Raw genomic sequence first — 27,315 nt, 5'->3', positions numbered from 1 at the left:
TCCTTGGCACCACCGGCCCCGCCCGGTGCCCTCCGATCGCCCGGGGAATCTGCAGGGACGGCCCCGGCTCTGCTGTGCCCCGGCGGGGCTGCCCCGGTCCCCGGTGGCCCCCGGTGACCCCCGCCCTGGCCCCCCCGCACCCCCGGTAGCCCCGGTCCCGGCGGGCGGGGCCGTGCTGCCCGCGGCTCCGCAATCGCGGCGGCCCCGACGGGGCGGCTCCGGCGCTTCCCGGTCCCTGCCCGGCGGGGCTGCCCCCGGCCTTCCCCGGGAGCGGCGCCCCCGGCCCTCGCCCCCACCGCGGACCGGCCCCGGGGCTCGGCGGGTGCCCGACACCTCCGCGCCCCCCCCCCCGGAGCCCCGAGCCCGGCCGCGGGGCTCCGGGACGGGAGGGGAGGGGGTGGGAGAACAGCGGCTGTGGCACGGGCTGGGGGCAGTGGGGGGGTGATGTGCTGGGCCCGGGGGGGTGGGGGGCGTGGGAACCCCGTGGGATGGCAGGGGTCGGTGTGTGACACCGGGGGACCCCGTGGGACACTGCGGGACACCGTGTGTGGCACTGCGTGGGACCCCGTGGGACGGTGTGGGACACGGTGGGGCCACTCGAGACCCTGTGGGACCCCCGTGGAATGCTGCGGGACACTGTGTGGGACCCCGTGGGACCCCGTGGGACGGTGTGGGACACGGTGGGGCCACTCGAGACCCTGTGGGACCCCGTGGGACACTGCGGGACCCTGTGTGTGACACTGCAGGACACTGTATGGGACCCCGTGGGGTGGCAGGGGTCTATGTGTGACACCAGAGGACCCCGTGGGACACTGTGGGACACCGTGTGGGACACTGCGGGACACTGTGGGATGCTGCATGGCTCCGTGTGGCCCCGTGGGACACTGCAGGACCCCGTGGGACACTGTGGGACCCTGCGTGTGACACTGTGGGGCACCGTGGGACACTACATGGGACCCCGTGGGGTGGCAGGGGTCGATGTGTGACACCAGGGGACCCCGTGGGACCCTACAGGACCCCGTGGGACACTGCGGGACACCGCGTGGGATGCTGCGGGACACTGTGAAACTGCGTGGGACCCTGCGGGACCCCGTGGGACCCTGCGGGAGGCCGTCGGACGGGCCAGGGCTGCGGCTCCTGCAGCACCCGGGGGTCCGTGGGGGGTCCGTGGGGGGTCCGCAGGGCCCCGTGGGGACCCCGAGCCCCCCTCCGCGGCGCGGCCTGGCCCGGGGGCGGGGCGGGGCGGGCGAGGGCCCGGCGCCGTCGGGGCCGCGTCCGCCCGCGGTTTTGTGTCCCCTCCGCCGCGCCGTCCGGCGGGCCGCCCGCCTCGTCCCGCCTCCCCCTGGCGCTGATTGGTCACCGCCCGCCTCTCCGCGCTGCCATTGGCTCGCCGGCCTCACGGGAGGGGCGGGGCGGCTTCCGGGCGGGAGAGCGGGGGGCGCGGTTGCCATAGCGACGGCGGGAGGGGCGGTGGCGGCGGCCCGGCGGGGCTCCGCCGGGGGCTGCTCGGTAACGGCGGGCGGCGGCCCCCGGAACGGCCGCTGCGGCCCCCGGGGCTGCGGGTGGGGGGGGGGGGGAGCGGCTCCCGGTGCGGACGGCCCCGGGAGGCCGGGCCCGGGCCCGCCGCGCCGCACCGGAGCCGCCCGGGGCCGGGGCCCGGCTCCCCGCGGGGGCTCCCGGGGCTGCTGTCGGCGGGCCCGGGGCGCCGCGGCCCCGTCCCCAGGCGGTCGCCGGCCGTGACGGGGCGCTGAGTGTGTCCCGGGAGGGGACTTCACGGGGGCGGCTGCGTGCGTGGGCTCGGTGCCGCCCGTGTCCGCGGCCGGCAGAGGCGCACCTTGCGCTCACCGGGGATTCCGGCCGCCTTTTCCACCGGCCGGAGTCACCGTGCCTGTGCGGCCGCTTCTAGGAACCGGGCCCTCGGTGTTTCTGGCCGACCCGCTCAGTTCCTTTTCTGCTTCGCAGGGAGCCGCCGGTTTTCACCATGAATTTTGAAGGGCTCGACCCCTCCCTCGCCGAGTATGCTCCCGCTCTCCACCCCGCGCTCGACCCCGTCCTGGACCCGCACCTGAACCCCAGCTTGCTGCAGAACGTGGAGCTGGACGCCGAGGGGGTGCCCTTGGAGGGCATCGCGGTGCCGGACTCGGTGCACATCGTGGAGGGCATGTACAGCGAGCTGCACACCGCCGTCTCCGAAGTGGGCGTCCCCGTCTCCGTCTCCCATTTTGACCTGCACGAAGAAATGCTGTGGGTTGGGAACCACGGGGTAGGTGCCTCGGGGCCGCTGTGAGGAGCGAGGCGTGCAAGGGGGCTGCCAGCGGCGTGGGTGCCTCTGCGGGTGTCACAGCCTGAGACCCGAACGCTGCAACAAGCTGGTTGCAAGCAGAGAGCGGCGCGGTGCTGGGTTGAGTCATAGCTGGAAAGGTTGGCTTGGAAACTGGGAGGTGTGCTGCGCAGATGCAGGGGGTTTGTGGCTGGAAGCGGCTGATGCGTCCTGGAACACGGGAAATGCTCAGGCTTATTTGTCTACCAAATTGCCTGCAGGTGTTTCCCAAGTAGCTTTACTGCCCTGACGTCTTGGGACAGTGGAGCTTTTTGGTTCTTTACTCGTGTCTGCCTACGAGGGAAAAGTCTGAACAATTTTCCGTAGTTCTGGGGACACAGAGAGGCAGGGAGTCCTTCGGGCTCCAGCCTGCCTCGACCAAGACTGGTGCAGAGGGGCGTTTGCCTGTGTCACGTCCAGCCAAAGCCGGGGTTGGGTCTTGATGAGCCTGTCCCGGGCTGCTTTTAGGGCCATGCCACCTCGTTCTTCGGCCCGACGCTGGAGCGCTACTCGTCCTTCCAAGTGAACAGCAGTGATGACATCCGGCAGATCCAGAGCCTGGAGAACGGCGTCCTCTTCCTGACCAAAACCAACCTGAAGTACATGTCACGGGGGGGCCTCATCATTTTTGACTACCTGTGAGTGCTTTGCTCTGGCAGCTGGGAATGAGGGGACAGTCCCAGCTCGGTAGAGAAGGTCCCAGCTTCTGTCCTCTCTCCTCCTCTGCAGCATGGATGACTCCGAGGACATGCACAGCCTCCTGCTCACAGACAGCAGCACTCTGCTCGTTGGTGGGCTGCAGAACCACGTGGTAGAGATAGACCTCAACACCGTCCAGGAGACGCAGAAGGTGCGGCCTGGGGCACCGTGTCCTGTGTGTGCTCTGTCCTGGTGCTCAGCCCCGCTCACCCCCTGTTCTGTGTCCCTCCCAGTACACCGTGGAGGTACCCGGCATCACCATCATGAGGCAATCAAACCGCTTCTTTTTCTGTGGGCACACCTCGGGGAAGGTAACACCATCCCCATCCTGCCTGGCAGCCCCGCTGGTGCTCGGGTTCCCCATGGGGTGCCCTGGATTCGGTCTCTGGCTTTTCCCAGAGCTCAGAGGGCTCCCAGGTGGCCGGCAGCTGTGCACCCAGCACCCCTCTCTTACCCTCCCAGGTCTCCTTGCGGGATCTACGCACGTTTGTGGTGGAACACGAATTTGATGCCTACTCAGGCAGCTTGTCCGATTTTGATGTCCACGGGAACCTGCTGGTGACCTGCGGCTTCTCCAGCCGAATGAACGGCCTGGCCTGCGACCGCTTCCTGAAGGTGTACGACCTGCGCATGATGCGGGCCACCACCCCGCTGCAGGTCCACATCGACCCCTTCTTCCTCCGCTTCATCCCCACCTACACCTCCCGCCTGGCCATCATCTCCCAGACAGGTGGGCGAAGCCGCGTCCCTCACCTCCTCTCTGCCCCTTCTCGGTGTCAAACCCCTGCGGGACGGAGCTGGCGGAGCGATCTGAGCCCAGCCAGGCGCTCCCCTAAGCGAGAGCTGTGCTGGGGTCACGGCATCCTGCTCCCTGATGCCATTTTGCTCCTCGCAGGTCAGTGCCAGTTCTGCGAGCCCACCGGCCTCGCCAACCCGGCCGACATCTTCCACGTGAACACCGTGGGGCCTCTCATCATGACCTTCGACGTCTCGGCCAGCAAGCAGGCCCTGGTGTTCGGCGACTCGGAGGGATGCGTCCACCTCTGGGCCGACTCCCCGGAGGTCACCTTCAACGCCTACTCCCGGGAGACCGACTTCGCCCTGCCCTGCATGGTGGACACGCTGCCCCACTTGGACTGGAACCAGGACCTCGTGCCGCTCTCGCTCATCCCCGTGCCGCTCACCAGCGAGACGCTGCTCTCGGACTGGCCCGCTGCCAACTCGGCCCCCGCACCCCGGTAATCTGCCGGTCTCTCCCAGTAAAAAAAACAGAGTGGGAAAGCCGGTCCCAGCAGGGATCCTCTCCCACCCGGGGCTGGGGGCAGCTGGGCGCCCCCCGGGGGCAGGAGCTGGGCTCTGCTTCCTGTCTCGTGGCTGGCAAAACACGAGATGAGAGATGAGTTCCCCCTCGCACAGCAAAACCGATGGGCAGGGCTGAAGGGAGCAGGGAACGGTGAAAGCTTCACGGTCCTGGGGGGAGATCCTGGTTCGGCCCTGGCTTCCTTCTGCACGTGTGGAAGCACTTTTCTTTTCTCTCTGCCTGAGCCCTGTCCTAAACGCTTGTGCTCGGCACTTCTCTGATGGAGCCCAAGCACTTTGTAGTGGCAGAAAATGAACCCAGAGGTTCTGGGGCAGTGAGTGAGGGGGAGGAACCGTCCTGTCCCACCGGTGGGTCCCTGAGTGCATCCAGCAAGGTTCTGGTGAAGCGACGCTGCCAAACGGAGCAGCCGCTGAGCACTGGCATGTTTTGTAGGCGAGCCCCTCCAGTAGATCCTGAGATTCTGCGTACCATGAAGAAGGTGGGGTTCATTGGCTACGCCCCAAACCCGAGGACCAAGCTCCGCAACCAGGTACCTGCTCTCAGGAGGGTGCTGAGCATCCCACGGCCCAGCTGCGCAGGACTTGGGGGGGTTCTGCCCTGAGGTCGGGGCAGGGGTTTGCTGCCTCTGGGACTTGCACCCTTTTGGTGCAGTCTGGGGAAGGACGGGGCTCCTGCTCGTGCTAAATGACCTCGGAGCTTTCTGCAGGGCTCGGGACAGGGCTGGGAGGGGCAGTTCTCTGGCTGGGGATGTGCCAGGAGGCAGACGCGTGGTCTGGGCTCAACAGCTCTCCTGCAGTGTCAGAGGGTGAACCAGTGCTCAGCATTGGAGTCCCCCTGTCGGGCCAGAAGCCCGGTCCCTCGCTAACTCGCCCTGCGGTAGGAAGGGTTTGAGCTGTCCGGTCCGGAGGTTTAGGGCACGTCCCTGGTCCTTGGGAAAACACTGCTGTGTTTTGTCCTTGCCCGCAGCGCTGCTGTAGTTTCCCCCAGTGATAAGTCCCTAGTAACGAGGAAGGTGTGGAGGCCTCGTGCAGGTTAAGGGAGGGCCCCACTCCCTTCTGGTTTATTCCTTTGCTCATTCGGGGAGGCAGGAAAGCCCAGGAGTCGCTCGTGTCAGTACGTGGCGTGGTGCTTCACCTCAGGATTCAGCTGCTCTTCCTTCTCTTCCCCCTTGCAGATCCCCTACCGGTTAAAAGAGGCAGACAATGAGTTTGACAGCTTCAGCCAAGTGCCCGAGTCCCCGATTGGGCGAGAAGAGGAGCCACACCTCTACATGGTGGCCAAGAAGTACAGGAAGGTAGCCTCCCAGGGCTCCCAGTAGCCTCCCAGGGCCACGGCGGGGAGGGGGCTGGCAAAGAACCCTTGGTGGGCCCAAGCACCAGCTTACCAGTGTGGGGAGACACAGACATTTCGCAGGTGTCCTGTGCCACGGGAGGGCGTTTGTTTGGCACGTTGCATCTCTCCTCAGGTCACAATCAAATACTCCAAGCTGGGGCTGGAAGATTTCGATTTCAAGCATTACAACAAGACGCTGTTTGCAGGCCTGGAGCCCCATATCCCCAATGCCTACTGCAACTGCATGATCCAGGTGGGAGATGCCCAGCCCTGCCCAGGCTGCTGCAGCCCCAGGACCGCTCCTGACAGCCCCGTCTCTGCCAGGTGCTGTATTTCTTGGAGCCGGTCCGCTGCCTGGTCCAGAACCACCTGTGCCAGAAGGAGTTCTGCCTGGGCTGTGAGCTGGGCTTGCTCTTCCACATGCTGGACCTGTCCCGAGGAGACCCCTGCCAGGTTAGCGGCTGGCCCAGGCGTGCTGTGAAGCAGCAGGGAGAGAGCACGGGGGAGCAGGGTGGTGCTGGGTTCTCAGGAGATGGCATCAGCCAGCGTGGAAACTCCTGTCATTTGATCTCTGTGACGTGCCGCTCTTGCCCCATCCCCAGGGAAGCAACTTCCTGCGGGCTTTCCGCACAATCCCAGAGGCTTCAGCGCTGGGGCTGATCCTGGCTGACTCGGATGAAGCCACAGGGAAGGTGAACCTGGGGCGGCTGATTCAGAGCTGGAACCGTTTCATCCTCACTCAGCTGCACCAGGAAACCCAGGAGCAGGAGGGACCGCAGGCCTATCGGGGGGCTGGCAGCAGGTAACTCCCTGGCCTGGGGGCGGGGAGGGGGTCTGGCTCTCAGTGGCTTCATCTGTCCCTCGGGAAGGAGCTTTTTTGCCACCTACATCTGCTCCAGGTGCCACAGGGGAGCGCACAGATCTGTGGGCTAGAGCAGGATCTGAGCCCTGTCCCTCCCAGGCCCTGTGCAGGCAGGGCTGCGTGGATCCCCAGTGGTCAGCCCCCTGTACCACCCAGCCCTGCTCTGCAGGGATCGCTGGGATCCTGCTAACCCAGATTTTATTTTATTTTATTTTCCAGCAGCTTTGGGTCCTCGAGGGACTCGGTTATTGGGCAGCTGTTCAGCTGCGAGATGGAGAACTGCAGCATGTGTCGCTGCGGCAAGGAAACCGTCCGCGTGTCCTCCACGCTGCTCTTCACCCTCTCCTACCCTGAGAGCACCGGTAACGGGCAGGGCAGGGCAGGGCTTGGCAGCTGCCACGCTGCTGCTTTTCCCCTGGGGCAGGGCAGCCGAGCAGGGCTCGTTATCTGCGTGGGTGAGATGTGATTTTTCCAGGTGAGGGACACCTGCAGTGATGACCTCCTGCAGTTGTCTGGCCTGTGGGAGGCCCGGCAGCCGAGGCCGAGCGGTGGGTCTCCAACCAGCTGAGCTTTTGGCTACAGAAAGGCAGATTTGGGGGTTGACCTTCTCCCTGGTGGTTATGAGGAAAACCCCAGAGGTTTGGCTGAGCTGTATTGGTAAAGATTTGTGTGTTGGAAGGTGACGTTATTCTCCTTTCTCCCTCCAGAAAAGCCAGTCAAAGATTACGAGTTTGCCCAAATTTTAAAGCGAAGCATCTGCTTGGAGCAGAACACGCAGGCCTGGTGTGAGAACTGTGAGAAGTACCAGCCCACGGTGAGCCTGGGAGCGGAGCAGGAGCACATGGTGTTCCGTGAGCTGCGAGGGGGTGTGGGAGAGGGGTGTGAGTGCCCCATGCCTCGGGCGGAGCGGGGGCAGTTTCTCCATTAGTCAGTGGGGAACCTCCTGAGTGGATGCAGGAGATTCCGCTCCTAGCCTGGCCTGCAAGCCGGCGTGGCGCGGGGTATTCCCTGGGCTGCTGGGGCTGCGCGGTGCTGGAACATGGCTTGTGGGTCATGCAGATCCCAGCTGAAACCCCCGGGGCAGGGGGAAGCCCCCAGGAGCCAAGCACACCTGTTCTGAGACAGCCTCTGGGGATGCGGGAGCCTGCTCCCTGCCTCGGTTTCCCTTATTTGACCGCCAGCAGCCAGGAGCCTGTGGGGAGGGAGGCGGTGCTGTAGGCAAAGGCAAGGGGGAGGGAAGAGGATCGGGCTGTCCCAAATCCTGCTGTGAGCCTCCCCAGGGCTCTCAGCGCTGCCCTGCTTCCATCTCCCGCTCTCTCTGCAGGTTCAGACCCGGAATATCCGCTGCCTGCCAGATGTCCTGGTCATTAACTGTGAGGTGAACAGCTCCAAGGAAGCAGATTTCTGGAAGACGCAGGCTGAGGTGGGGGAGACACTTTGGGGCAGAAGCAGGCTTGTTCTCCCTGGCGCACAGGGTTTGCTGCGTGTCCAGTTCTGCGGAGGTGTTTTCCCTGTGATCTCGCTGTCTCTAACAGTCTCTTGCTCTCCACCCAAGCAGCACCGTACTTTATCTGCAGAGGACATGCTGGTATTTGGTCATGCTTGTAGCACGAGCTGTGCGTTTGGAGTCGGAAAAGCCAAGATCTCCTGCCGTGGCAAAGCTGACAGGACTACAGTAGAATCACACTTTCATTCCCCCAGCCCCCTAGGACCTAGGAGCAACGAGGCGGTGCCTGCTTCCCAGAGCACGGGCCCAGCAGAGCCGGTGGACAGTTGGGTTTCCCTTGCTGCCTTTTTCCCTGTCGCTGACTTTACAGCCCCTGTCTTTTCCCTGCTGCTGGTCTGGCTGTCACCCACGTGTTCCCGAGCCCGGCCTGTCACTCCATGCTGACACTTCCCTGTGTTTCGTTGCCAGTATGCGTTTCAGAGAGCCATGATGAGGAGAGGAGGCTTTGAGATCACCAAAGGCAAAGAAATCTCTCTTGGAGAGTGGTAGGTGACTGTTCTGGGGTGGTGGCTCTAGCTGAGCATTGCTCCTCCCAGCCTTGGGGAATTCAGGGCCGTTTCTCATTTCATAATGAGAATTTGATAATCTACCTATCTGTAGTTCTTGTGGGCCCTAAACTGGAACAGTCTCACTGCTGCTCTGAGACTGATCCTGCAGGGGTGCTCTGCACAGCATGGCGTTGAGATACCCCCATGAACCCTCGGCCCTTGTTCCCCATCCCTTTTCGGACTGACAAAAGCCCCAGCACCACGCGTTGGCCCTTTTTGGCTGACATAGCCAGCTGCCTTTCCCAAGGCCCTGCTCTAGGCAGCTGGCAGCTGTGCTGCAGCTCTGGCACTCCCTGTCTGTCCCGTGGAAGGTTTAGGAACAGGCTGGCTGACGGGTGGCTTGGGTGGTGCGGATCCTGCCCCCAGAGAATCTGGGCTAGGAGGCATCTCGTGACTCCCTCCCGCTCTGCCTTCTGTGATTCTCCTTGCAGGAAGGAACTGGGGAACCCCGACACGGGGCATTCGTATCCTTCTGTGGAGGAACTGAAGAACATTTGGATCCCCCACGCCATCAAGATGAGCCTGACCAAGAACAAGGAGCTAGACGTCTGCAACTGGAGTGAAAGCGATGAGGTAAAGGCTGACAAGATCCTCCTGGGGCTGCGTGGTCACGTGCACGTGGGGCTGCGGGAGCAGAACTGCTTCACAACCGCTTTCTGCTGAGTGTCTGTGGGCGAGAGATAAAGGGGTTGACTTGGAGACACCTCGGGTGAGCCGTCAGTGGCTTACGCATGGCCAGCCTGGAAAATTCTGCACGTCTGAGCGCGGGGGTTTGGGCTGGAGGTTTGGGAGCTGCCTGGAGGACAGATCGGGCATTTCCCTCGGGGCTGGTTCCTCCTGCAGCTCAGCCCGTCCGATGACCCCGACTCAGTGTACGTCTATGACCTCATGGCCACCGTTGTCCATATCCTGGACTCCCGCACAGGGGGCAGCCTGGTGGGGCACATCAAGGTGGGAGAGACCTACCACCAGCGGAAGGAGGTGAGGAGCCCTGCGGGACCTGTGGGAGCAGCCCTGCGCCCCGGGCACCCTGCCTTGCCCAGGAGATCTTGCCCAGAGCTCGCTTAGGGAGCGGGTAGTCTAACTGACCCACTCCTAGGTCTCTTAGTAAGGCTTTGAGTGCGATTTATTGAGGATGTCAGGCAGTTTTCAACAGGCAAGTGCTTCTCAGGCACCTTATGGGGATGAGAGGGCTGAAGAAGTGCTCTTCCCACCCCTACTTGGGCTAGTTCCTCCTCCCCCATGGGCACGTTGCCAGCCTGCCCTTGTGGTTCCAGGTAAAAGGGCTGTGACCTCATCTTCCAGAGGAAAGGGGGTTGGTCGGGGCAGTTCTTTAATTTGGTGGAGATGCTCAAACCAGGAGTTCCCAGAGTATGTCAAGACTTCATCCCTCTCTGTTATCTGTTGCATCTCCATGGAGTGCCCGTCCAAGCCCGAGAGCTTCGCGTACGCTCGTCACCACCCAGGCCAGTGGGGGTTTCCCCACAGTGTCTCAGGAAGGGCGGGAGTTCCCACATGGCATTGTCACACCCCTCTTTCCCCAGTAACGAGGTAGAGGAGTCATTGCCTTCGCCTGTGGGGGAGGGTCCCTGATGCAGTGTCTCTTGCCAGGGGGTCACGCACCAGCAGTGGTATCTCTTCAACGACTTCCTCATCGAGCCCGTGGATAAGGTGAGTGCCTGGGGCGCAGCGGGGTCTGCCCTGGCCTCGAGTCGAGCTGGGGTGCGGGGGGTTTCCTGCTGGATGTGGGAGCAGGTCCCTGCACGGCCCCCCCCTCCCCACAGTGCGAGGCGGTGCAGTTCGACATGAGCTGGAAGGTGCCGGCGATCCTCTACTACGCCCGGAGGAACCTCAACGCCAAGTACAACCTCGTCAGTGAGTGTCTGGGTGGAAGTGGCCGTGCGGCCAGTGCCACGGGCTCCCAGCTGATCGCCCTTCCCCTTTTCCTGCAGTCAAGAACCCCATCGAAGCCAGCGTGCTGCTGGCGGAGGCCTCGCTGGCTCGCAAGCAGCGCAAGTGTCACGCCACGTTCATCCCCCTGATGCTGAGCGAGATGCCGCAGGCGGGTGACCTGGTGGGGCTGGATGCCGAGTTCGTCACGCTGAACGAGGTCGGGTCCCTCCCGGGGGCAGGGAATGGGGCGGGGGCAGCTTCTTGGGGTGCCCCTGGTCCCACGGGCACTGCAGGAGCTGCCGGTCTCTGAGCTCTCCTCCCGTTCGTCGCAGGAGGAGGCTGAGCTGCGCAGCGATGGGACCAAGTCCACCATCAAACCCAGCCAGATGTCGGTGGCCAGGATCACGTGCGTGCGCGGCCAGGGCCCTAACGAGGGCGTCCCCTTCATTGATGACTATATCTCCACGCAAGAGCAGGTAGGGGGCTGCTGCCTGGCTTTGCACAGCTCCCCAGCCCTACAGGGCTATCGCAGCCTGGCTGCTTTGCCACTCGGTGGAGGGGCACCCAGAATAATGTCAGCATCCTCCCTGGGATGCTCTCAGGGGAAACGGGGAGGGGGTGAAGCCCTCAGTCCCCCAGCACGGGCCCTGTCTCTGCAGGTGGTGGATTACCTGACTCAGTACTCCGGGATCAAGCCCGGAGACCTGGACGCCAAGATCTCCTCCAAGCACCTCACCACGCTCAAATCCACCTACCTGAAGCTGCGCTTCCTCATCGACGTGGGCGTCAAGTTCGTGGGCCACGGGCTGCAGAAGGATTTCCGTGTCATCAACCTCATGGTGACAGCGCTGAGGCCCCCTCCCCAACCACGGGCTGGGGGAGGCTCTGGGGGCCCACGGTCACCCTGGGGCTCGCCCCCCGTGGGTGCAGCCGTTAGCAGCCCCCTCTGTGCTCCGCAGGTGCCCAAGGACCAGGTGATCGACACCGTCTACCTGTTCCACATCCCGAGGAAGAGGATGATTTCCCTGCGCTTCCTCGCCTGGTACTTCCTGGGTTAGTGGCGGCATCCTCAGCGCGAGGAGGGGGTTGGTGGTGGTGTGGGGGGCTCTGCTCCCCCTGACCAAGCCGGGGGGGGGGGGCTCTGTTCCCCCAGACCTGAAGATCCAGGGCGAGACCCACGACAGCATCGAGGACGCACGCACGGCGCTGCAGCTCTACCGCAAGTACCTGGAGCTGAGCCAGGGCGGCAGCGAGCCCGACGACTTCCGCAAGGTGCTGAAGGCGCTGTACGAGAAGGGCCGCAAGCTGGACTGGAAGGTGCCCGAGCCCGACAGCCAGAGCAGCCCCAAGCGTAAGGCGCCCCGGGAGCCCCCGTTGCCCCCCGGCCCCCGCCCCGCGCCCCCTCACCCCGCTTTGTCTCCGGCAGACGGCGCCGTGTTCCCCCCCGTGCTGCCGCTGTGACCGGGACGCCCCCAGCGCCGCCGCCTCGGGACTGGAACCAGCAGCGGGGCTGCCCCGGTGGGCCCGGGAGGGGGCAGCTCCGGGAAGCGGCCCTGCTCCCCCCCCCCCCCGCCCGCTGGCCCGGGCGCCCCCCATAAAGCAGCCTCGGGCCCTGCCGCGCCGCCTCCTCCTTGCTGCGGGGATGGGACCGGGACCGGGACCGGGACCGGGACCGGGAGGGGGCGGGGACAACAGCGCCGAGGGGCGGGGACAACAGCGGAGGGGCGGGGCCAGCACAGGGAGAGGGCGGGGCGGGCCAAGGGAGGGGCGTGGTTCGTAGGGAGAGGGCGTGGCTCTTTAGAGGAGGGGTGTGGCTAACGGCTGAGGGGCGTGGCCAACAGTGGGAAGACAGCGGGACCGGCCAATGGAGGGGGCGTGGTCATGGAGCGGGGGTGTGGCTGAAAGGGGAGGGGCGTGGCCAGCAGCGCGATGGGCGAGGCCAGCAAATGGATGGGCGGGCAGCTGGGAGGGGCGGGGTCTGCATCAGAAGGGGGCGTTCCCTCTCCGAGAAGGGGGCGTGTCCCCCACAAGCCCCGCCCCCGGGGCCGATCGCCACGCGGGCCGGGACCTGTCCCCGCCGGGGCCCTCGGAGCTCTCCGAGGGCTGCCCCGGGCGCTGCCTGCGCGCCGAGCGGCCCCGCCGCGGCCCCCCCAACCGGGCCCCGCGCCCCCAACCGGCCCCGCCGCCCCGCCCGGCCCCGCCGCTCCCCTCCCTGAGCGTCCTCCCCCCGCAGAGGCCGGGCCGAAGGGGGGCGCCGGGACAGGCACCGCCGCGGGCAGCCCCGGGGGGGCAGCGCCGAACGGGCTCGGCCGGGCCCCGGCGGTGCGGGGCGGCGGGGGGGGGGACCGGGGGCAGCGAGGATGAGCGGCCGGGGCCCAGCCGCGCTCTGCCTCGCCGCGGCCTTGGCTGCGCTGCTGCCGGCGGTGTGTGCCCGGCGGGGACAGGACCTGCACTGCGGAGGTGGGACGGGAAGGGACGGGACCGGGACCGGGGCGGGTGGGACGGGAGAGAAGGGACGGGAACGGAATGGGACGGGAGGGAGAAAACGGGACGGGAGGGGAGAGGAGGAACGGGAGAGAATGGAACGGGATGGGAGTAAACGGAACAGGAGGAAACGGGACGGGATGGGCGATATGGGAAAGGAGGAGATGGGATGGGAGAGATAGGAAAGGAGGAAACAGGACGGGACGGGAGAGATGGGACAGGAGAGAACGGGACAAGAGGGATGGGACCGGAGGAACGGGAGAGAGTGGAACAGGAGGGAACAGGACGGGATGGGAGGCACGGGACAGGAGGAGAGGGGATGGGAGAGGAGGAACGGGAGAGAATGGAACGGGGGAGAGTGGAACGGGATGGGAGTAAACGGAACAGGAGGAAACGGGACGGGATGGGAGGGAACGGGATGGGAGATAAAGAAAAGGAGGAGATGGGATGGGAGAGACAGGACAGGAGGGAACAGGACGGGATGGGAGAGATGGTACAAGAGAAACAGGGGAGAATGGAATGGGATGGGAGTAAACGGAACAGAAGGAAACAGGACGGGATGGGAGGGAACGGGATGGGATGGGAGAGACGGGACAGGAGGGAGGGGGACAGCTCAGCAGCATCTGGGACCTGCTCGGCGCCCAGCACGGCTGCTGCTTCCCCTCCCTCACCCCAGCTGGGGGCAGCCGGGTGTCCCCAGAGGGCCACTGGGTCCCGCTCCCCGCACGGCTGCTGTCCTGCGTGGGCTGCACTGGTCCCTCCCTGCCACCAGTTTGATGGGGCTGGGGCTCAGCCGATGCTGTTGGTTCTGGGCTGTTGATGTCCGCGTTCCTGCAGCGTGCCGGGCGCTGGTGGATGAGCTGGAGTGGGAGATTGCTCAGGTGGACCCCAGGAAAACCATCCAGATGGGCTCGTTCCGGATCAACCCCGATGGCAGCCAGTCGGTTGTGGAGGTGGGAAGCGTCCCCGTGGGCAGTTGCCTCGCTGCTGGGGGGCTCTGGGTTGGGGCCATGGCGGGAGCGGAGCTGGCTGGGGCAGCAGCCGCACGGCAGGGGAGATGAGGGAAGGATTGGGCCCACGCTGAGGGCTCTGCGTGGCTTTGAGCCGTGTTTCTCGCAGGACATCTGAGCCTTTCCTGGAGCTCCCTGGCTCCCAGGGGAGGCGCTGGCCCAGCACTCTGGCTCGGCTGTCGTGCTCAAAGGCCTGACCCCGCTGCTCTCATGCTCGTCCCGCAGGTGCCCTATGCCCGCTCGGAGGCGCACCTGACCGAGCTGCTGGAGCGGGTGTGCGAGAAGATGAAGGAATATGGAGAGAAGGTGGATCCGTCCACACACCGGAAAAGTTACATCCGCGTCATCTCCCACGATGGGACCAAGATGGACCTCTCGGGGGTCAAAATTGATGGAGATGTGGCTTCGAGTCTGAAGTTTGCGGTGCGTGTGGGAATTGGGTCCTCGGGGTGGCTGTCGCAGCTCGGTGGATGTCTTAGGCCATGGGTCCCCCCACGTGGCAGCTGCAGCCCTTCTAGGGATGGAGCTGGTCCCACCAGCTGCTCCCGGCTGCTTCCTTTGGCTCCTCCTGGGGCTGGGGGAGAGGAGGCTGCCCCCAGGTGGGCGCTGTCGGTGTCGTCTGACCCCCACGGTTACCATTGCAGTGTGAGAGCATTGCCGAGGAGTACGAGGACGAGTTGATCGAGTTCCTGTCCCACGAGGCTGACAATGTCAAGGACCGGCTCTGCAGCAAGCGGACGGGTGAGCTGGGCTGGGCCGTCCTGGGGCTGGGGCTCTCCAGCTGTCAGAGCGTGCTTCGGGGTGCTCAGAGCCCTCTCCAAGCTCCCCTCTCCCTGGGCAGGTTTCAGGACTGTCCCTCTCCAAGTTCCATGCTTGGAGCCTTCTGCTCCAGCCAGGCTTCTGCAGGCTGCTCCTGGGGCAAAGCTCTGGAGCCCGAGGGTTTCCCCCATGGCTCTGATGCCCCGAGCAGCCGCAGCTGCCCCGTGAGCTCTGGGCACGCAGATTCTCCCTGAAATCCTGCCGTCCCCCAGCCCTGCGGAGCAGTGTGCCTGTCGGTCCCCGTGCTGCCGGCCCCACGCCTCAGGGAGCTGCCTGCAGCTTTTTTTGGGAGCTGTGCCTGGGCTGGCGCGCTGCCTGGGGCAGAACCAGGGCAGCTTCACCACCAGCTCCATTGGCTGCCCCAGCTCTGGGCTCCCCCCGCAGCCAATGGCCGGGCGCCCGTCCCACAGCGTCTCCCTTCCCGCAGTGCTATTTCTGGCCTGCAAACAGCGGGGTCAGGGCACGCTGCGACCTTTGTGCTTCCTTTATTAATGAACGTGGCGTGGTACCTGCCCCGTGGCACCAGGGTGGGGCCCTGCTGTGCCCCAAACACGTGTCGGTGGCAGCACCCGGTCCCGCGGGGCCACGCAGCGCTGCCGGCTGCTCCTGGGGCGCCCAGGTCGCAGGGGAAGCGCCGGCGCAGCGCCTCCATTTCTCATTAACCACAGAACCGAGGGGGAAGTGCAGGTGTCCCCGGCGCGGGTCACGGCCCAGGCGCTCGGCGCATGGCTCGCCCGGGCTAACGGCAGCAACCGGCGCCGGCAGGGGCTGCGCACGGGGCTGTGCCGTGTCCTGAGCACGCTCACCTTTGTCCCCGCAGACCTGTGCGACCACGCGCTGCACATCCCGCACGACGAGCTGTGACGTGGACGGCCCCGGGCTGTGCCGACCCCTCTGCCGGTGCCGGGCTCCCTCCAGACGCCCCCGACCTCTCGGTTCACCTCATCCCCGCTGCCCCGGGAGCCGGGCGGCCCTGCCCCGGGTGCAGCCGTCGCCTCTCCCGGTCTGGTGCTCTCTCATCCTATTTATTCGCTGCCCGTCTGCTGCGGCACGGTGGGATGGGACACGTCCTCCTTCGTCTGGGAACATTTTGGCGGCTGAAGCGTGGCTCCGGGCAGGCCACAGGCAGAGGCTCCTCCGCTGCTGCCGGGGTCCGCGGGGTGCCACGGGGGCTCCTGGGGGTCTCAGGCATCCAGGGCCGGATCCTGGGAGCCCCCCTCCCAGTCGCAGGGCAATAAACGGGGCCGTGCAGCGGCCGAGCCACGGGGCCCACCACGGGCAGGTGTTGCTCCCTCTGTGCCTTCGGGGGGTGGGCGCATGGCCCCAGGGTGGGCACGGGGTGTCCCCGGGGTGTCCCCAGGGTGCCCCTGTTCACCGAGGGTGGCACTGGGGTGGCCGCCGTGTCCCTGCGGTGCCTCCCGTGACTCGGGCTCCTCTTCCTCATGGCTCCTGGCTGCTTGGCCTTGGTGCCCAGCAGCCCCTGGCCCTGTGTCACCCGGCCCGGAGTGGCCGCAGGGCCCCGGCACCCTTGGGTGCTGCCCAGGGGCTCAGCCCAGGTGGCGCGGCCGCGCGGCGTCACCTCGGCCCAGGGCCGTGTCCCGTGGTGCCACCGCCCGGGGCAATGCCCTGGGGTCACCCCCGGCCGGGCCCAGCCCCGCCCCCTCCCCCCCGCCCGATCTGTGACGTCATCGCGGAGCCTGGCTCCCGTTGCTTGCTGGGCGCCTCCCGCTGTGATGACGTCACGGCCCCGGTGACGTCACGGCCGGCTGCCTGCTGACGTCAGAGGGCAGCCTCGCGCCGCGGCCGAGCACTGCCGGGCGACCCGAACGGCTGTGGCGGGGTGCGTGACGTCACGCGGCGCTCGGTGACGTCACGCGGCGCTCGGTGACGTCACGGGGCGGGGCCCACCGCCTCGCCACCCTCCCCCCGCCCAGATCAGGCGAACGCCGCAGCCACCTATAGCCCGGCCCCCCGCCGCCTCATTTGCGTGGCCCCGCCCCGCGCGGCACGTCCCCACCAATGGCGAGCGGCTCGGCCCCGCGAGGGGGCGGGCGGGGGCGGGGCTATGCTAATAACCTGCGCCGCGCCGCGCCCCGCCCCGCCCGCGGTTCTGAGGACCCCCCGGCCGCCGCCGCCGCCGCCTTCAGCGCTCGCTCCCGGCCCCGCTCCCGGCTCCGGCCCCGCTCCCGGCCCCGCTCCCGGTCCCGCCATGACGCTCCTCGCCGCCGGCAGCCGGGCGGCCGCGCGCCTCCGCGGGCCCAAGGTGAGGGCGCCCGCCCCGGCCCCGCCGCGCCTTAAAGGGGCGACGCCGCCGCCGCGGGGTGGAAGGGAGGGGGGGGGGGGATAAGACCGGGGGGGGGGGGGGGGCCGTTCTTAAAGGGGCGATGCTGGGGGGGGGGGCGCCTTAAAGGGGCCGCGGGGGCGGCGGCACGTGGCGCTGAGCGGCACCGGGAGTGGTGGGGGGGGGGCACGGGGAGGGGGCGGCTCCGTGCTCCCGGGGGGGCTCCGCTGATAGCAGGGGGCGGGGGGCTCTGCCCGGTGCTCCCCCCGGTGCCCCCCCCCGGCCTTGGCCTTGGCCGCGGCCCCGCCGTTTCGTAACGGGCGCCGTTATCGACCGGGCGTTATTTTGGGCCCGCCGCCGCCGTGTTGTGGTGCCCGACTTGGCCCCGGCCCCGCCCGGGGTGGTGGTGGGGGGAGGGGGATGGGGTAGGGGGGGGTTGCTCAGCGCCCCGGCCTTTCCTCGGCGCTCCCTAATTAGCGCTCCCTAATTAGCGTTGCCCAACGGGGGAGGCCTCCCCGGGGCCGGGGTGAAGCCGTTGGCTTTGCACGCTAATCCCGGCCCGGATCCTCCTCACGGCCTGAGCCGAGGCATCGCGGCCTTCCTCCCCGCCCCCCCCCTCCTCCTCCCCCACTCCCCCCCCCCCCGCTGTTCTCCAGCCCCCCCAAACCCCGGTGGATCCCAGCGCAGCCCCCCCCGGACACCCCTCAGCTCCCCGGTGCTACCGGAGGACCCCCCCGGTTCCCCCCCCTTCCCCGGGGCTGGTGTTGGGGTCCCCGGGGCCGCCCCCTCCCCAGGCTGGGGGGGCGATACCGGGAGCCGCGGGCCTGTGGCCGCCAGCCCGGCCGCCCGCACGTGTGACCTTGAGCTTGTGACAGCTCGGCCCGGGCGGGGCCGGGGCCGCGGCCGCACGGGTGCCCCCAGCCCAGTGCCGGGGGGGGCTCAGGGGTGCAGCGGGACCCCCCCCGGAGGCACAGAGGTGAGGGGCACCGCGGCCCTCACGCTGTGACACCCGCCTGGTGACGGTGCTGGTGCTGACACCCCGATGGGGGGCACGGAGAGAGGGTCTGGGGGGGGGGGCAAGGAGAGTTTTGGGGGGCCCTACCCCCTGCTGCTGCAGGACACGGCCCTGCAGGTTCAGCCCTAAAAGCCTGCGGGGGGGCTTCGTGTCCCACAGAGGTGCCCGGGGCTGTCCCGTGGGTCCCCCAGGCTGGGGGGGGCTGAGGGCCGGGTGCGTTCCCCGCAGGGGGGCCGAGTGAGAGCCCCGTAGCAGCCGCCCTGACCTTGGGCTTGGTTCTGCCTCTATTGTTCCCGGCGGCATTTTCCCTTCTCGGCTACCGCCTGTTCCTGCAGCTGCCTCGCGCAGCCGTGCGGGGCGGCTCGAGCCATGCTTGGGGGGGCTGGGCCCCCCCCCTGCGCTGGGCTGGGGGGCTTCTGAGGGGCTTGGAGCTGTGGGACGTGGGGTTTGATGCGGCACCGAGCCCCACCGGGTCCCGCCGGGAGCCAGTGGAAAAAGCGAGTCATGATCTGCCTCTGCTGCAGCGGCCCCGCACCGGGGGGGGGGGGCTGGCCCTGTGCCGGGGGGGGCCTGGCCCAGGCCCAGAGCTGCAAACCTGCCCGGCCCCGCACTGCTCGGGCTGGGCCCTGAGGTTATGCAGGGCACAGAGCCCCCCCTCAGCCCCCGCACCCGGCCCCCCTCTGCACGGGGGTCCCGACCCCGGAGCCTGGGGGCTGCCCTGGGCACCACATCGGGTCTGAACACCCCGTCCCATTGGGAGACCTGGGGGGGGTCTTTGGGGACTCCCCAGGGCAGGGGCACCCCTGCTTGGAGGGCTGCTGCAGGCAGGGTGCCCGGGGGACCCGGGGGCAGCCGTGGGTCGGGTGCGGTGTCCCCGGTGTCCCCGCCGCGGGCAGGGTGCGGCGAGGGCGGCCCGGGGACGAGGCGCTGCCGGGCTGCGTCAGGGCGTCCTGCCCGGCCGGAGTCCCCGCGGTTGGGAGCGCGCGGGCAAGGAACAAAGCTTGGCTTTCCCTGGATGCCTGCCGAGCTGGCGGGGGGGGGGGGGGTGGAGAAAGGGGGGGGGGACACACCGGGACACACCATGCTGAGCCCCCGCACAGGAAATCTGCGGTAATGTCGGCCTGGCTGGGCTCTGCCGGCAGCACCGGCTCCCACGTGCCGCCGCTTCCTCTGTGCCGGGAGTAGGAAGCGAGAGGCGGCCGGCGGAGGGGCGCGGAGCCCGCTCTGCAGCGGGGCCGTACGTGACGTGCATGAGCGAGGCCCCGCGCCGGCCTCCCCCCGGTGCCTGGCTGAACCTGCTGGGTCTGATCTCGGCGCGGGTGGGCGGGGAAGGCGCCGGCTGCAGGGCGCAGCGTCCTTGCGAGACGGGAGATCTCCATCTCCCGGAGTCACGGGGCTCCTCCTGCCGCAGGAGCTGCGCTCTGCTGCCGAGAGCCGGGGCCGGGGCTGTGCTCCGGGACTGGGGCTGTGCTCGCCTGGCTGAAACCCTGCCCGGAATGGGGCAGACCGGGCGCTCGGGACCCGGGGTAACTCAGCCCCTGTGTCTGCTCTCCCGCAGAATGCGCCGTGCGTCCTCTTCGCCGCCCGTCACGCCAGCGCTGCCACGGTAAGAGCGGCCCCCGCGGCTGTCAGCCCTTCCTGGAGCTGGTTGAGGGGCGTGTGGTCGGCCCCCCTACAGGCACCGGGCCTCACGGTTCCCTCCCCTTTCCCAGAACCTGAAAGACGTCCTTGCAAACATGATCCCCAAGGAGCAAGCGAAAATCAAGAACTTCAGGCAGCAGCACGGCAGCACGGCCATCGGGCAGATCACGGTGGACATGGTGAGCCGGGGCGGCCGCGTCCTGCCGCAGCGGGGCTGCCGGGCTGCGCCACCGTGGGTAACGTCCTCCCTCCGCCCTTCCCCAGGTGTACGGCGGGATGAGGGGCATGAAGGGGCTGATATACGAGACCTCCGTGCTGGATCCCGATGAGGTAGGATTCTGCCCTGCTCAGGTGTCCACTTCCCGTGGGTGTCGCTGCAGCGGCCGACGCTTGCTCTGGGCTCTTTCAGGGCATCCGCTTCCGCGGGTACAGCATCCCCGAGTGCCAGAAGCTGCTGCCCAAAGCAGCGGGGGGCGAGGAGCCACTGCCCGAGGGGCTCTTCTGGCTGCTGGTGACGGGAGAGGTGCCCACCCAGGAGCAGGTAACGTGCTGGAGTCCCGGGGGGGGTGGGCTGGCAGCCCCCCAGCCCGCAGGCTCAGCCCCGTTTCCCCGCAGGTGAACTGGGTGTCCCGCGAGTGGGCCAAGCGTGCCGCGCTGCCCTCCCACGTGGTGACGATGCTGGACAACTTCCCCACCAACCTGCACCCCATGTCCCAGCTCAGCGCCGCCATCACTGCCCTCAATAGCGAGAGCAAGTTCGCCCGCGCCTACGCTGAGGGCATCAACCGGGTCAAGTACTGGGAGGTACGGGGGGGGCCGGGTGCCTCGGTGCGGTGCTGGGGGCGGGGGCTCACGGTCCCCCAGCTCCATCTCACCGCCGTCTGTCCCAGTTTGTCTACGAGGACGCCATGGACCTGATCGCCAAGCTGCCTTGCGTCGCCGCGAAGATTTACCGCAACCTGTACCGCGAGGGCAGCAGCATCGGGGCCATCGACCCCAACCTGGACTGGTCCCACAACTTCACCAACATGCTGGGCTACACCGACCCCCAGTTCATCGAGCTGATGCGGCTCTACCTCACCATCCACAGGTACCGGGGAGTGGCAGGGGAGGGAGCAGGCGGGGACTTGGCCCTGCCCTGGGGCAAGGGATGGGGCAAGGTCCTGGGATGTGCCCGGGCTGCTCCAGGGTGGCACCGGGTGCGTGGTGCAGAGCCCTGGGGCAGGGCCGTGCTGGGCTGGGAGTGTGGTGGGGAGGGGTTGTTGGCGCCTCCACCTGAAGAATGCTGTGGGGGCTTTCCTCTGGCTGTGGGGTCCCTCGGTGGGGGCGTGGGAGACCTAATGCAGCCCCTCGCCCCTGCAGCGACCATGAAGGGGGAAACGTGAGCGCCCACACCAGCCACCTGGTCGGCAGCGCGCTCTCAGACCCGTACCTCGCCTTTGCCGCCGCTATGAACGGGCTGGCTGGGCCCCTGCACGGCCTCGCCAACCAGGTAGGCAGCTCTGCCTGCGTCTGCCTGTCTGTCTGTCTGTCTGTCCATCCCACCGTTCTCACCCCCTGACCGCTGTCCGTGCCCGCAGGAGGTGCTGCTGTGGCTCACCGACCTGCAGAAGGAGCTGGGCCAGGAGGTGTCGGACGAGAAGCTGCGGGATTTCATCTGGAACACGCTCAACTCGGGCAGGGTGAGTGCGGCCCGGCCGGGGCGAGGGGCCGGGGCCGTGCCGGGCTCTGACCCCCTCCTTGCAGGTGGTGCCGGGCTACGGGCACGCCGTGCTGCGGAAGACGGATCCCCGCTACACCTGCCAGCGGGAGTTCGCCCTCAAGCACCTGCCCAAGGACCCCATGTTCAAGCTGGTGGCCCAGCTCTATAAGATCGTCCCCAACGTGCTGCTGGAGCAGGGCAAGGCCAAGAACCCCTGGCCCAACGTGGACGCTCACAGCGGGGTCCTGCTGCAGGTGAGCCTCGGGCCGGGCCTGCCCCAAAAGCTCCCCTCTCACCCCCCCAGGGCCCGGCCCTAACGCTGCTCTCCCCCCGCAGTACTACGGCATGAAGGAGATGAAGTACTACACGGTGCTCTTTGGGGTCTCCCGCGCCCTGGGTGTCCTCTCGCAGCTCATCTGGAGCCGGGCGCTGGGTTTCCCCCTGGAGCGGCCCAAATCCATGAGCACCAAGGGCCTGATGCAGCTCGTGGGCTACAAATCTGGGTAAAGAAGGGACGGGGACGGGGCCGCGCTCGCTGCTCCCCCCAGGACGCCTCCGGGCCCGGGACGGACTCGGCACTGAACCCCGCTCCGGCTGCGGGGTGGTAGAAGCAGCCCCGGGGGTCCCACCCGCCCTGTGCCCCCTCCCTGCCCTGGCACAGGGCCCCCCCTCCGGGCTTGGACCCCCCCCAGCCTCCCGGCTGTCGCCCCTTTGTTGGCTCTGCCCTGGGCCAGCGCCACGCACACGGAGCCCCTGGGCTCCCCGCTGCTGGGGGGCTGGCACTGCAGGGCTGTGGGGCTGCCCCACCGCAGCCATTTAACCCCCTCCCCGTGCCCCCCCGAGAGGGGTTCAGTCCAGACTCCTGTCCGCAACCCCCACTGTGGGGCTCAAGCCCTCGGGGCAGCTGGTGAAGAACGAATGTCTCAGCCCCCCCCTTTCTCCCTGGAAAGGCCTCGATACACTCCTCCCCGGCCCGTGCCCCCCCCGTGTTTGTGTGAATCCCCGCGCCCGATGCCCCCAGAGCCGGAGCTGGGCCCCCCCCCTCTCCCCGTGCCGGCCCAGCCCCGGCCCATCGCAGGCTTTGGGCGGTTCTGTACAAACAACAAAAAAATGCAAAATAAATGTTTTTATTAACAAAGCCCCAGCTGCTGCCCGCCAGCCGTCCTGCTGGGTGCAGGACCCTGACCCTGGGGCTGTTCTTGTAGGGCTGGGGGGGGGGGTCAGGGCTGATTCCCCCCCCCCCACTTTGTGGATTCCTGGCCCCCATTTGTCCCTACTGGGGGTGGTGTGGTGGTGCTTGGCCCCCCAGGAGCACTACAAACCAGCAGCAGGAGGCTTGTGGTGCTTGCGGGTGCCAGGCAGGAGCCTGGTTCAGGGCCTGGGGGGCTCAGTGCATGTCCCCCCCCCACCCCAGTGCCCCCCTCCCAGCCCTGCAGGCCCTAAATGAAGACCAGGAGGCCGGGCTCACCCTTGGAAAATGCTCTTTATTGGCATGTAGAAGTCCTTCCTCGGGCAGCAAGGCCACGATCCCCTCGGTGCTGGGGATGGAACTGGGGGGGGGGCGAGGGGGAGGAGCCTGGGGTTGGGGGGGGGGCTCAGGGGGCCCCCGGTGGGCCCCCCCTCAGCGGGTGTTCGGGCCTGCTGGAGCTGGATCCTCCACACTGAAGGTAAGGGGAAGCTCGGGGGGGGGGCAGGGGGTGCCTCGGGCCGGGGCCATCCTGGTCCCTGGGGCAGGTGCTGGGGGGCTGCGAGGGGCTGGGGGAGGAGGGGGGGGGGGGAGACAAGTTCTGAGCAAGCCCCCCCGTCCCCCCCGCTGTGCGTGCGACTTGTGCAAATGTGCGACGTCGGGTCTGGCGGTGGCGCGGGCGCTGCCGGGGGCTCGGCTCCGCTCCCTGCGGACCCGGGGGGGGCCGTGCTGGGGGCCCCCCCTGCGGCGGCTGCAGGCGAGGGGCCGGCAGCAGCTCTGTGCCAACTGCCACCTCCTCTCTCTGCACCCTTCTCCTTCCCTTTTGTTCCTGAAGAGTCAGGGGACGGGGCAGGGGGGGCCCTGGCAGCCAGGCCCCCCCCTGGCAAGCCCTGGCCCCTGGTGTTCCCCAGCAGCATCCAGCCGGGCTCCCCCCGCCGCCAGCACCAACCTTCCTCCTCCGCAGGGCCCGGGCAGCGCTGCCCCAGGAGCATTTCCACCCCTGCAGAGGGGTTGGGACCCTCTGGCCTTGCAGAGGAGTTATGAGGAACAAAAGAGTTTTCTTTTTTTTTCTTTAAAAAAAAAAAAAAAGAGCTCCCAAGAACTAAAACAAAACAAAACTTAAAACCATAATCAGCTACACAACCAGGGGGAGGCTGGCCCTGGGCCGCAGCTCCCCTGGTGTTGAGATGGGACCGGGGGCTCACAGCAGCCCCCGCGCTCGCAGGAGCATCACCTCTCGCCCCCGAGGCTGGGAGGGAAGTCGAGGCAACGGCAGCAAAGATGCACTCAAATAAATATTTAAGAGGGTGGGCAGGGCGAGCGGCCCCGGGGCCCTGGCGCAGTCCGCAGCAGCCGGGCTGCCCTCACGTCTGCTGGTGGACCTCGTGGAACATGAGCTCGCGGGGGATGCGGGTCTCGGGACCGAAGTTCTTGGCCGCCCGGCGCTCGAAGGCTGCCACCATCTGCTTGACCACCTCGTCGAAGAAGACGGTGGCCAGCTGGGAGTGCAGCAGGGAGCGAAACTCGAAGGAGATCTGGCGAGCAGAGAGCAGGCAGCGTGAGCGCCCGGCGGGGGGGGGCGCGGGGCCGGGACCCCACCGCAGCGGGGTCTTACCGAGAAATCCACGGTGCTGGTGCGGGGGTAGCCGGGGATGCCGGGGCTGAAGCGCCAGTTGGTCTCCAGGTGGTTGAAGAGGCGCCCGTCCGTGCAGACGGCCTGGGGAGGGGGGGAGCAGCCGGTCAGGGGGGCTGGGGGGTGGGCAGGGGGCCGGGCTGAGGGGGGGGGGACATCGCGGCCACGCTCACCTTGACGAGGTGGGGGCGGACGAGGGTGACGATGGAGGTGTAGCGCTCCAGCACGGGCGGGAAGCCCACCTCCAGCTGCGCCTTGACGTGGCCGGACCGCTTGGAGACCACCACCGACTTCTTGCACCAGGGCACGAAGTTCTTGTAGTCCTCCACGTTGGACACCACGTCGTACATCTCCTGCATGGAGTACCTGCGGGCGGAGCGGGCGCTGCAGCGGGGCTGGGGGGGGGCCGGGGCGTGCGCCCCCACGGTCAGGGGGGGCCCCGCAGCCACCTACCCGATGATGCGCCGCTCCGAGTACTCCTTGCGCTTGTTGGTGAAGGACCCGGCCAGGTTGAGGAAGGAGCGGCTGGGCTGGCGCCGGGGCTCCCCCTCGGTGCCGCTCACCGGCCGGCCGAGCCGGAGGCCGCACAGCACCGCGTGCCTGGGCAGGAGGTGGGAGTTAGGTGGGGACGCGGCACCGGGCAGCCGAGAGCCGTGCGGGGCAGCCCCTCCTGGGATGCCGGGCACCGTCCAGAGCTGCCCCTGCCCCTCCTGGAGTCCCAAGGTGCGTGAGGGGAGTCGGGGGCTCAGGGCCAACCCCATCCCTGCCACCCCGGGGCAGTGGGGAGAGGCCGGGGAAGTCCAAGTGTGGAGTCCGGGGCTGCTGCCAGAGCCGCTCTTGCGTAAGAGAAGGAAGGCAGGGGAAACCTGACCTCGGGGACACCTAATCCGGACCAGCGGAGCAGGGACAACTGCCCGTTACCCCCCGCTGCCCCTCCCGAGCCCTGCGCCACGGCACCGGAGGCGGTGAGGAGCCTGGCTCAGCCCAGAGCTTCTCCGTGTCCCCCCCTTGACCCCGCTGCATCCCTCGGGGCGCCGCAGCCGGTGCCCCGTGTGAAGGGAGGCCACGCTCCCGGCTTCCCAGGGCGATGCCAAGCCCTAACGCAGCAGCAGGGTCCTGTGCCCGGCGTCTCGCTGCTGGTACAGCCGCGGGGTCCTCCCGCGGCGCTGCCCTGGGCTCCCAGCAGCCATCCCCAGCCCCTCCGAGCATCAGGCGGGCACCGAGGCCCTGGGCACGGTGGAGCTGCGGGGTCAGTGCTGGCCGCAGCTGGAAGCGCTCCAGCAGCCACGGGGCAGCGCAGGTATTTTTAGCCGTGGCCGCGAGCGGGGCGCGCCAGCTCTCCCCCAGGAGCGGCGGCCGAGGGAGGAAAGGTCCCGGCTGCTGCCCCCAGGAGCCGCGGGACATTCCTGTGCCAAGGAGAGTCACCCGGGGCTCCTGGCAGCCCCCGAGCTCCCAGAATAGCCGCCAGCCCGGGGCCGTGCCCGCTGCTTGCTCTGCCCGGTGCCGCGCGGGCCCGGGGCTCACCTGCACGGTTCCCCCACCGGGGTTGGGGCACGGGCACGGCCGGCGGCGGGGACACCGGTGCTGCACCCGGCCGGGCTCGCAGGAGCCGCCGGTTCCTCCGGGTGCCCGGTGCCAGTGCCGGTCCCGGCGGGCCGGGTGTGGAGGTCAGCGGGGCCGGTGCGGGGTGTCCTGAGGTCAGGGCACCGGGAGCGGCCACCGGGGCGGCCCCAGGCGCTGGCACCGGCCCGGGCCTGGCACCCGCCGCCGGGACGCGGCCCCGCGGGCGGCGCTGCCCCAAGGTCGGGCCCGGCGGGGGGCTCCTGGCCCCGCCCCGGCCCCGGGAGCACCGGGGGCGGCTCCCGGTGAGCTCGGCCGAGCGGCGCCCACGGCCCCCGGTGCCCTCCCCCGCCCGGAGCGGGGCCCTCCCCCGGTGCCGATCGCCCCGTGCCGGTGGGGCCCGGTCCCTCTCCCCGTCCCCCTCCCGATCCCGGTTCCCCCCCGGTGCCCCCGCTCCCCCCCGGTGCCCTCCGGCCCCGCGGCTCCCGCTGCTCCCCCCGTCCCCCCCCGGGCCCCTCCGCGCCGCGATCGTTCCCCGCCCGCCCCCGAGGTCACCGCCGGGGCTCCCGCGGCTCCGGTGCCCGGCGCTCACCTCCCGGGCGGGGTCGCCGCGGCCCGCAGCCGGTGCCGGGCCCCGAGCTGGAGGGCGCCGCGGAGCCGCCGGGCCGCCATGACCGGGGCCGGGGCCGGGACGCGGCTCCGCTGCCCTCGCACCGGCGCCGCCGCCGCCTCCGTGACCTCTCACCCCCGCCCGTGACGTCACCGCGTCGCCATAGAGCCCGCGCGCGTCACGGCCCGGCGGGGAGGGGCGGCGGCAACGCCTCCCGCGCGGGGCACGACGGGAGTTGTAGTCCTGGCCCCCCGCGCGGGGGGTGCCGGGAGATGTAGTCCTGGCCGGGACCCTTCCTCCCCCTCCCCGAGGCTTCCCCGCGGGGCCCGGGGGCAGCGGGGGTCGGGGGCTGCGGGCACCGGGCGCCTCCCCGGCCGCCGATCGGCCCCGCCGCTGCCCGGGCTCGTTTTTCATGATGGGAAATGTCAGCAGCTGCTGCCCGCGGCCATTTCACCTTGCTCAGGGAGCACCTGGCCGCAGCGGGGTCAGCACGCACAAAAATAGCCCGGCCACCGTCAGCAGCCCCCGCGCCGCCTCCTCCTCCTCCTCCGAGCTCGGCTCCCCAGGCCCGCGCCGAGCTGCCGGGGCTGTCACAAGACCGGGTCCCCGTGGCCGGCCACCTGATTCCGTCCTGGGGTTATTTGCAGCGCCCCGAGGTGCCCCCGCTGCCTGCTGCTGGCACAGGCACAGCGACAGCAGCGCCCTACACCTGCAGAACCGCAGGGTCCGGCTCGGAGAGCAGCACCCACGTTCCCGTCCCTTAAAGCTGTGTTTGGGGTGGGTGCAGGCCACTGGCACGGCTCCGTGCTGCTCCCGGGAGCAGGAGCTGTTCTCCTCCTGGGAGCAGGAGCTGTGCTGCCTCTGCCTGCTCCCAGGAGCTGTTCTCCTCCTG

General features: G+C 68.4%; 4 protein-coding genes across 5 annotated transcripts; 3 read left to right on the top strand and 1 right to left on the bottom strand.

Annotated features, from left to right (window-relative positions):
- Positions 1-1,440: 1,440 nt before the first annotated feature.
- On the top strand, positions 1,441-12,043 carry PAN2 (poly(A) specific ribonuclease subunit PAN2). 2 transcript variants are annotated; one of them, XM_084303706.1, is made up of 26 exons: positions 1,441-1,509; positions 1,963-2,263; positions 2,789-2,958; positions 3,050-3,170; positions 3,253-3,330; positions 3,482-3,749; positions 3,915-4,257; positions 4,773-4,869; positions 5,515-5,634; positions 5,806-5,925; positions 5,997-6,125; positions 6,275-6,474; positions 6,757-6,896; positions 7,242-7,348; positions 7,859-7,957; positions 8,450-8,526; positions 9,021-9,162; positions 9,433-9,570; positions 10,201-10,260; positions 10,374-10,464; positions 10,542-10,699; positions 10,815-10,958; positions 11,142-11,321; positions 11,442-11,535; positions 11,636-11,833; positions 11,909-12,043. In XM_084303706.1, exons 2-26 carry the CDS (start codon positions 1,982-1,984, stop codon positions 11,941-11,943), a joined length of 3,591 nt encoding a protein of 1,196 aa, XP_084159832.1. In that variant the 5' UTR covers positions 1,441-1,509; positions 1,963-1,981; the 3' UTR covers positions 11,944-12,043. The 2 variants fall into 2 exon arrangements, with proteins under 2 accessions (XP_084159832.1, XP_084159831.1); XM_084303705.1 differs by having other exon boundaries at positions 6,754-6,896.
- Positions 12,044-12,547: 504 nt separating this feature from the next.
- Positions 12,548-16,074, top strand: CNPY2 (canopy FGF signaling regulator 2). Its single transcript, XM_084303758.1, has 5 exons — positions 12,548-12,942; positions 13,804-13,919; positions 14,202-14,399; positions 14,621-14,717; positions 15,616-16,074. The coding sequence occupies exons 1-5, from the start codon at positions 12,843-12,845 to the stop codon at positions 15,657-15,659; spliced, it is 555 nt and encodes a 184-aa protein (XP_084159884.1). The 5' UTR covers positions 12,548-12,842; the 3' UTR covers positions 15,660-16,074.
- An 814-nt stretch (positions 16,075-16,888) lies between these two features.
- CS (citrate synthase) lies at positions 16,889-22,572 on the top strand. The gene is made up of 11 exons (XM_084303729.1): positions 16,889-17,058; positions 19,650-19,697; positions 19,804-19,911; positions 19,997-20,062; positions 20,142-20,273; positions 20,348-20,536; positions 20,623-20,822; positions 21,095-21,224; positions 21,313-21,414; positions 21,479-21,688; positions 21,771-22,572. The coding sequence occupies exons 1-11, from the start codon at positions 17,005-17,007 to the stop codon at positions 21,939-21,941; spliced, it is 1,410 nt and encodes a 469-aa protein (XP_084159855.1). The 5' UTR covers positions 16,889-17,004; the 3' UTR covers positions 21,942-22,572.
- Positions 22,573-23,902: 1,330 nt separating this feature from the next.
- On the bottom strand, positions 23,903-26,565 carry COQ10A (coenzyme Q10A). Its single transcript, XM_084303749.1, has 5 exons — positions 26,406-26,565; positions 24,707-24,853; positions 24,427-24,619; positions 24,236-24,337; positions 23,903-24,155 (listed from the first exon to the last, which is right to left on the bottom strand). Exons 1-5 carry the CDS (start codon positions 26,483-26,485, stop codon positions 23,985-23,987), a joined length of 693 nt encoding a protein of 230 aa, XP_084159875.1. The 5' UTR covers positions 26,486-26,565; the 3' UTR covers positions 23,903-23,984.
- Between the last annotated feature and the right edge of the window lie 750 nt (positions 26,566-27,315).

Source organism: Netta rufina, assembly GCF_964035555.1.
Source record: "Netta rufina genome assembly, chromosome: 30".
Lineage (NCBI taxonomy): Eukaryota > Metazoa > Chordata > Aves > Anseriformes > Anatidae > Netta > Netta rufina.
Note: the sequence above shows the minus strand (reverse complement) of the source record. Positions and strands in the feature narration are given on the sequence as shown.

Coding starts and splice junctions, on each gene's coding strand:
- PAN2 (XM_084303705.1), top strand. CDS start 1,982: ATGAATTTTGAAGGGCTCGACCCCTCCCTCGCCGAGTATGCTCCCGCT. Junction 3,750..3,914: donor GGCCATCATCTCCCAGACAG/GTGGGCGAAGCC, acceptor TGCTCCTCGCAG/GTCAGTGCCAGTTCTGCGAG. Junction 11,834..11,908: donor CAGCCAGAGCAGCCCCAAGC/GTAAGGCGCCCC, acceptor TGTCTCCGGCAG/ACGGCGCCGTGTTCCCCCCC.
- CNPY2 (XM_084303758.1), top strand. CDS start 12,843: ATGAGCGGCCGGGGCCCAGCCGCGCTCTGCCTCGCCGCGGCCTTGGCT. Junction 13,920..14,201: donor GCAGCCAGTCGGTTGTGGAG/GTGGGAAGCGTC, acceptor CTCGTCCCGCAG/GTGCCCTATGCCCGCTCGGA. Junction 14,718..15,615: donor GCTCTGCAGCAAGCGGACGG/GTGAGCTGGGCT, acceptor TTGTCCCCGCAG/ACCTGTGCGACCACGCGCTG.
- CS (XM_084303729.1), top strand. CDS start 17,005: ATGACGCTCCTCGCCGCCGGCAGCCGGGCGGCCGCGCGCCTCCGCGGG. Junction 17,059..19,649: donor CGCGCCTCCGCGGGCCCAAG/GTGAGGGCGCCC, acceptor GCTCTCCCGCAG/AATGCGCCGTGCGTCCTCTT. Junction 19,698..19,803: donor GTCACGCCAGCGCTGCCACG/GTAAGAGCGGCC, acceptor CCCCTTTCCCAG/AACCTGAAAGACGTCCTTGC.
- COQ10A (XM_084303749.1), bottom strand. CDS start 26,485: ATGGCGGCCCGGCGGCTCCGCGGCGCCCTCCAGCTCGGGGCCCGGCAC. Junction 24,854..26,405: donor GCGGCGACCCCGCCCGGGAG/GTGAGCGCCGGG, acceptor CCTCCTGCCCAG/GCACGCGGTGCTGTGCGGCC. Junction 24,156..24,235: donor CCAGCACCGTGGATTTCTCG/GTAAGACCCCGC, acceptor TCTGCTCGCCAG/ATCTCCTTCGAGTTTCGCTC.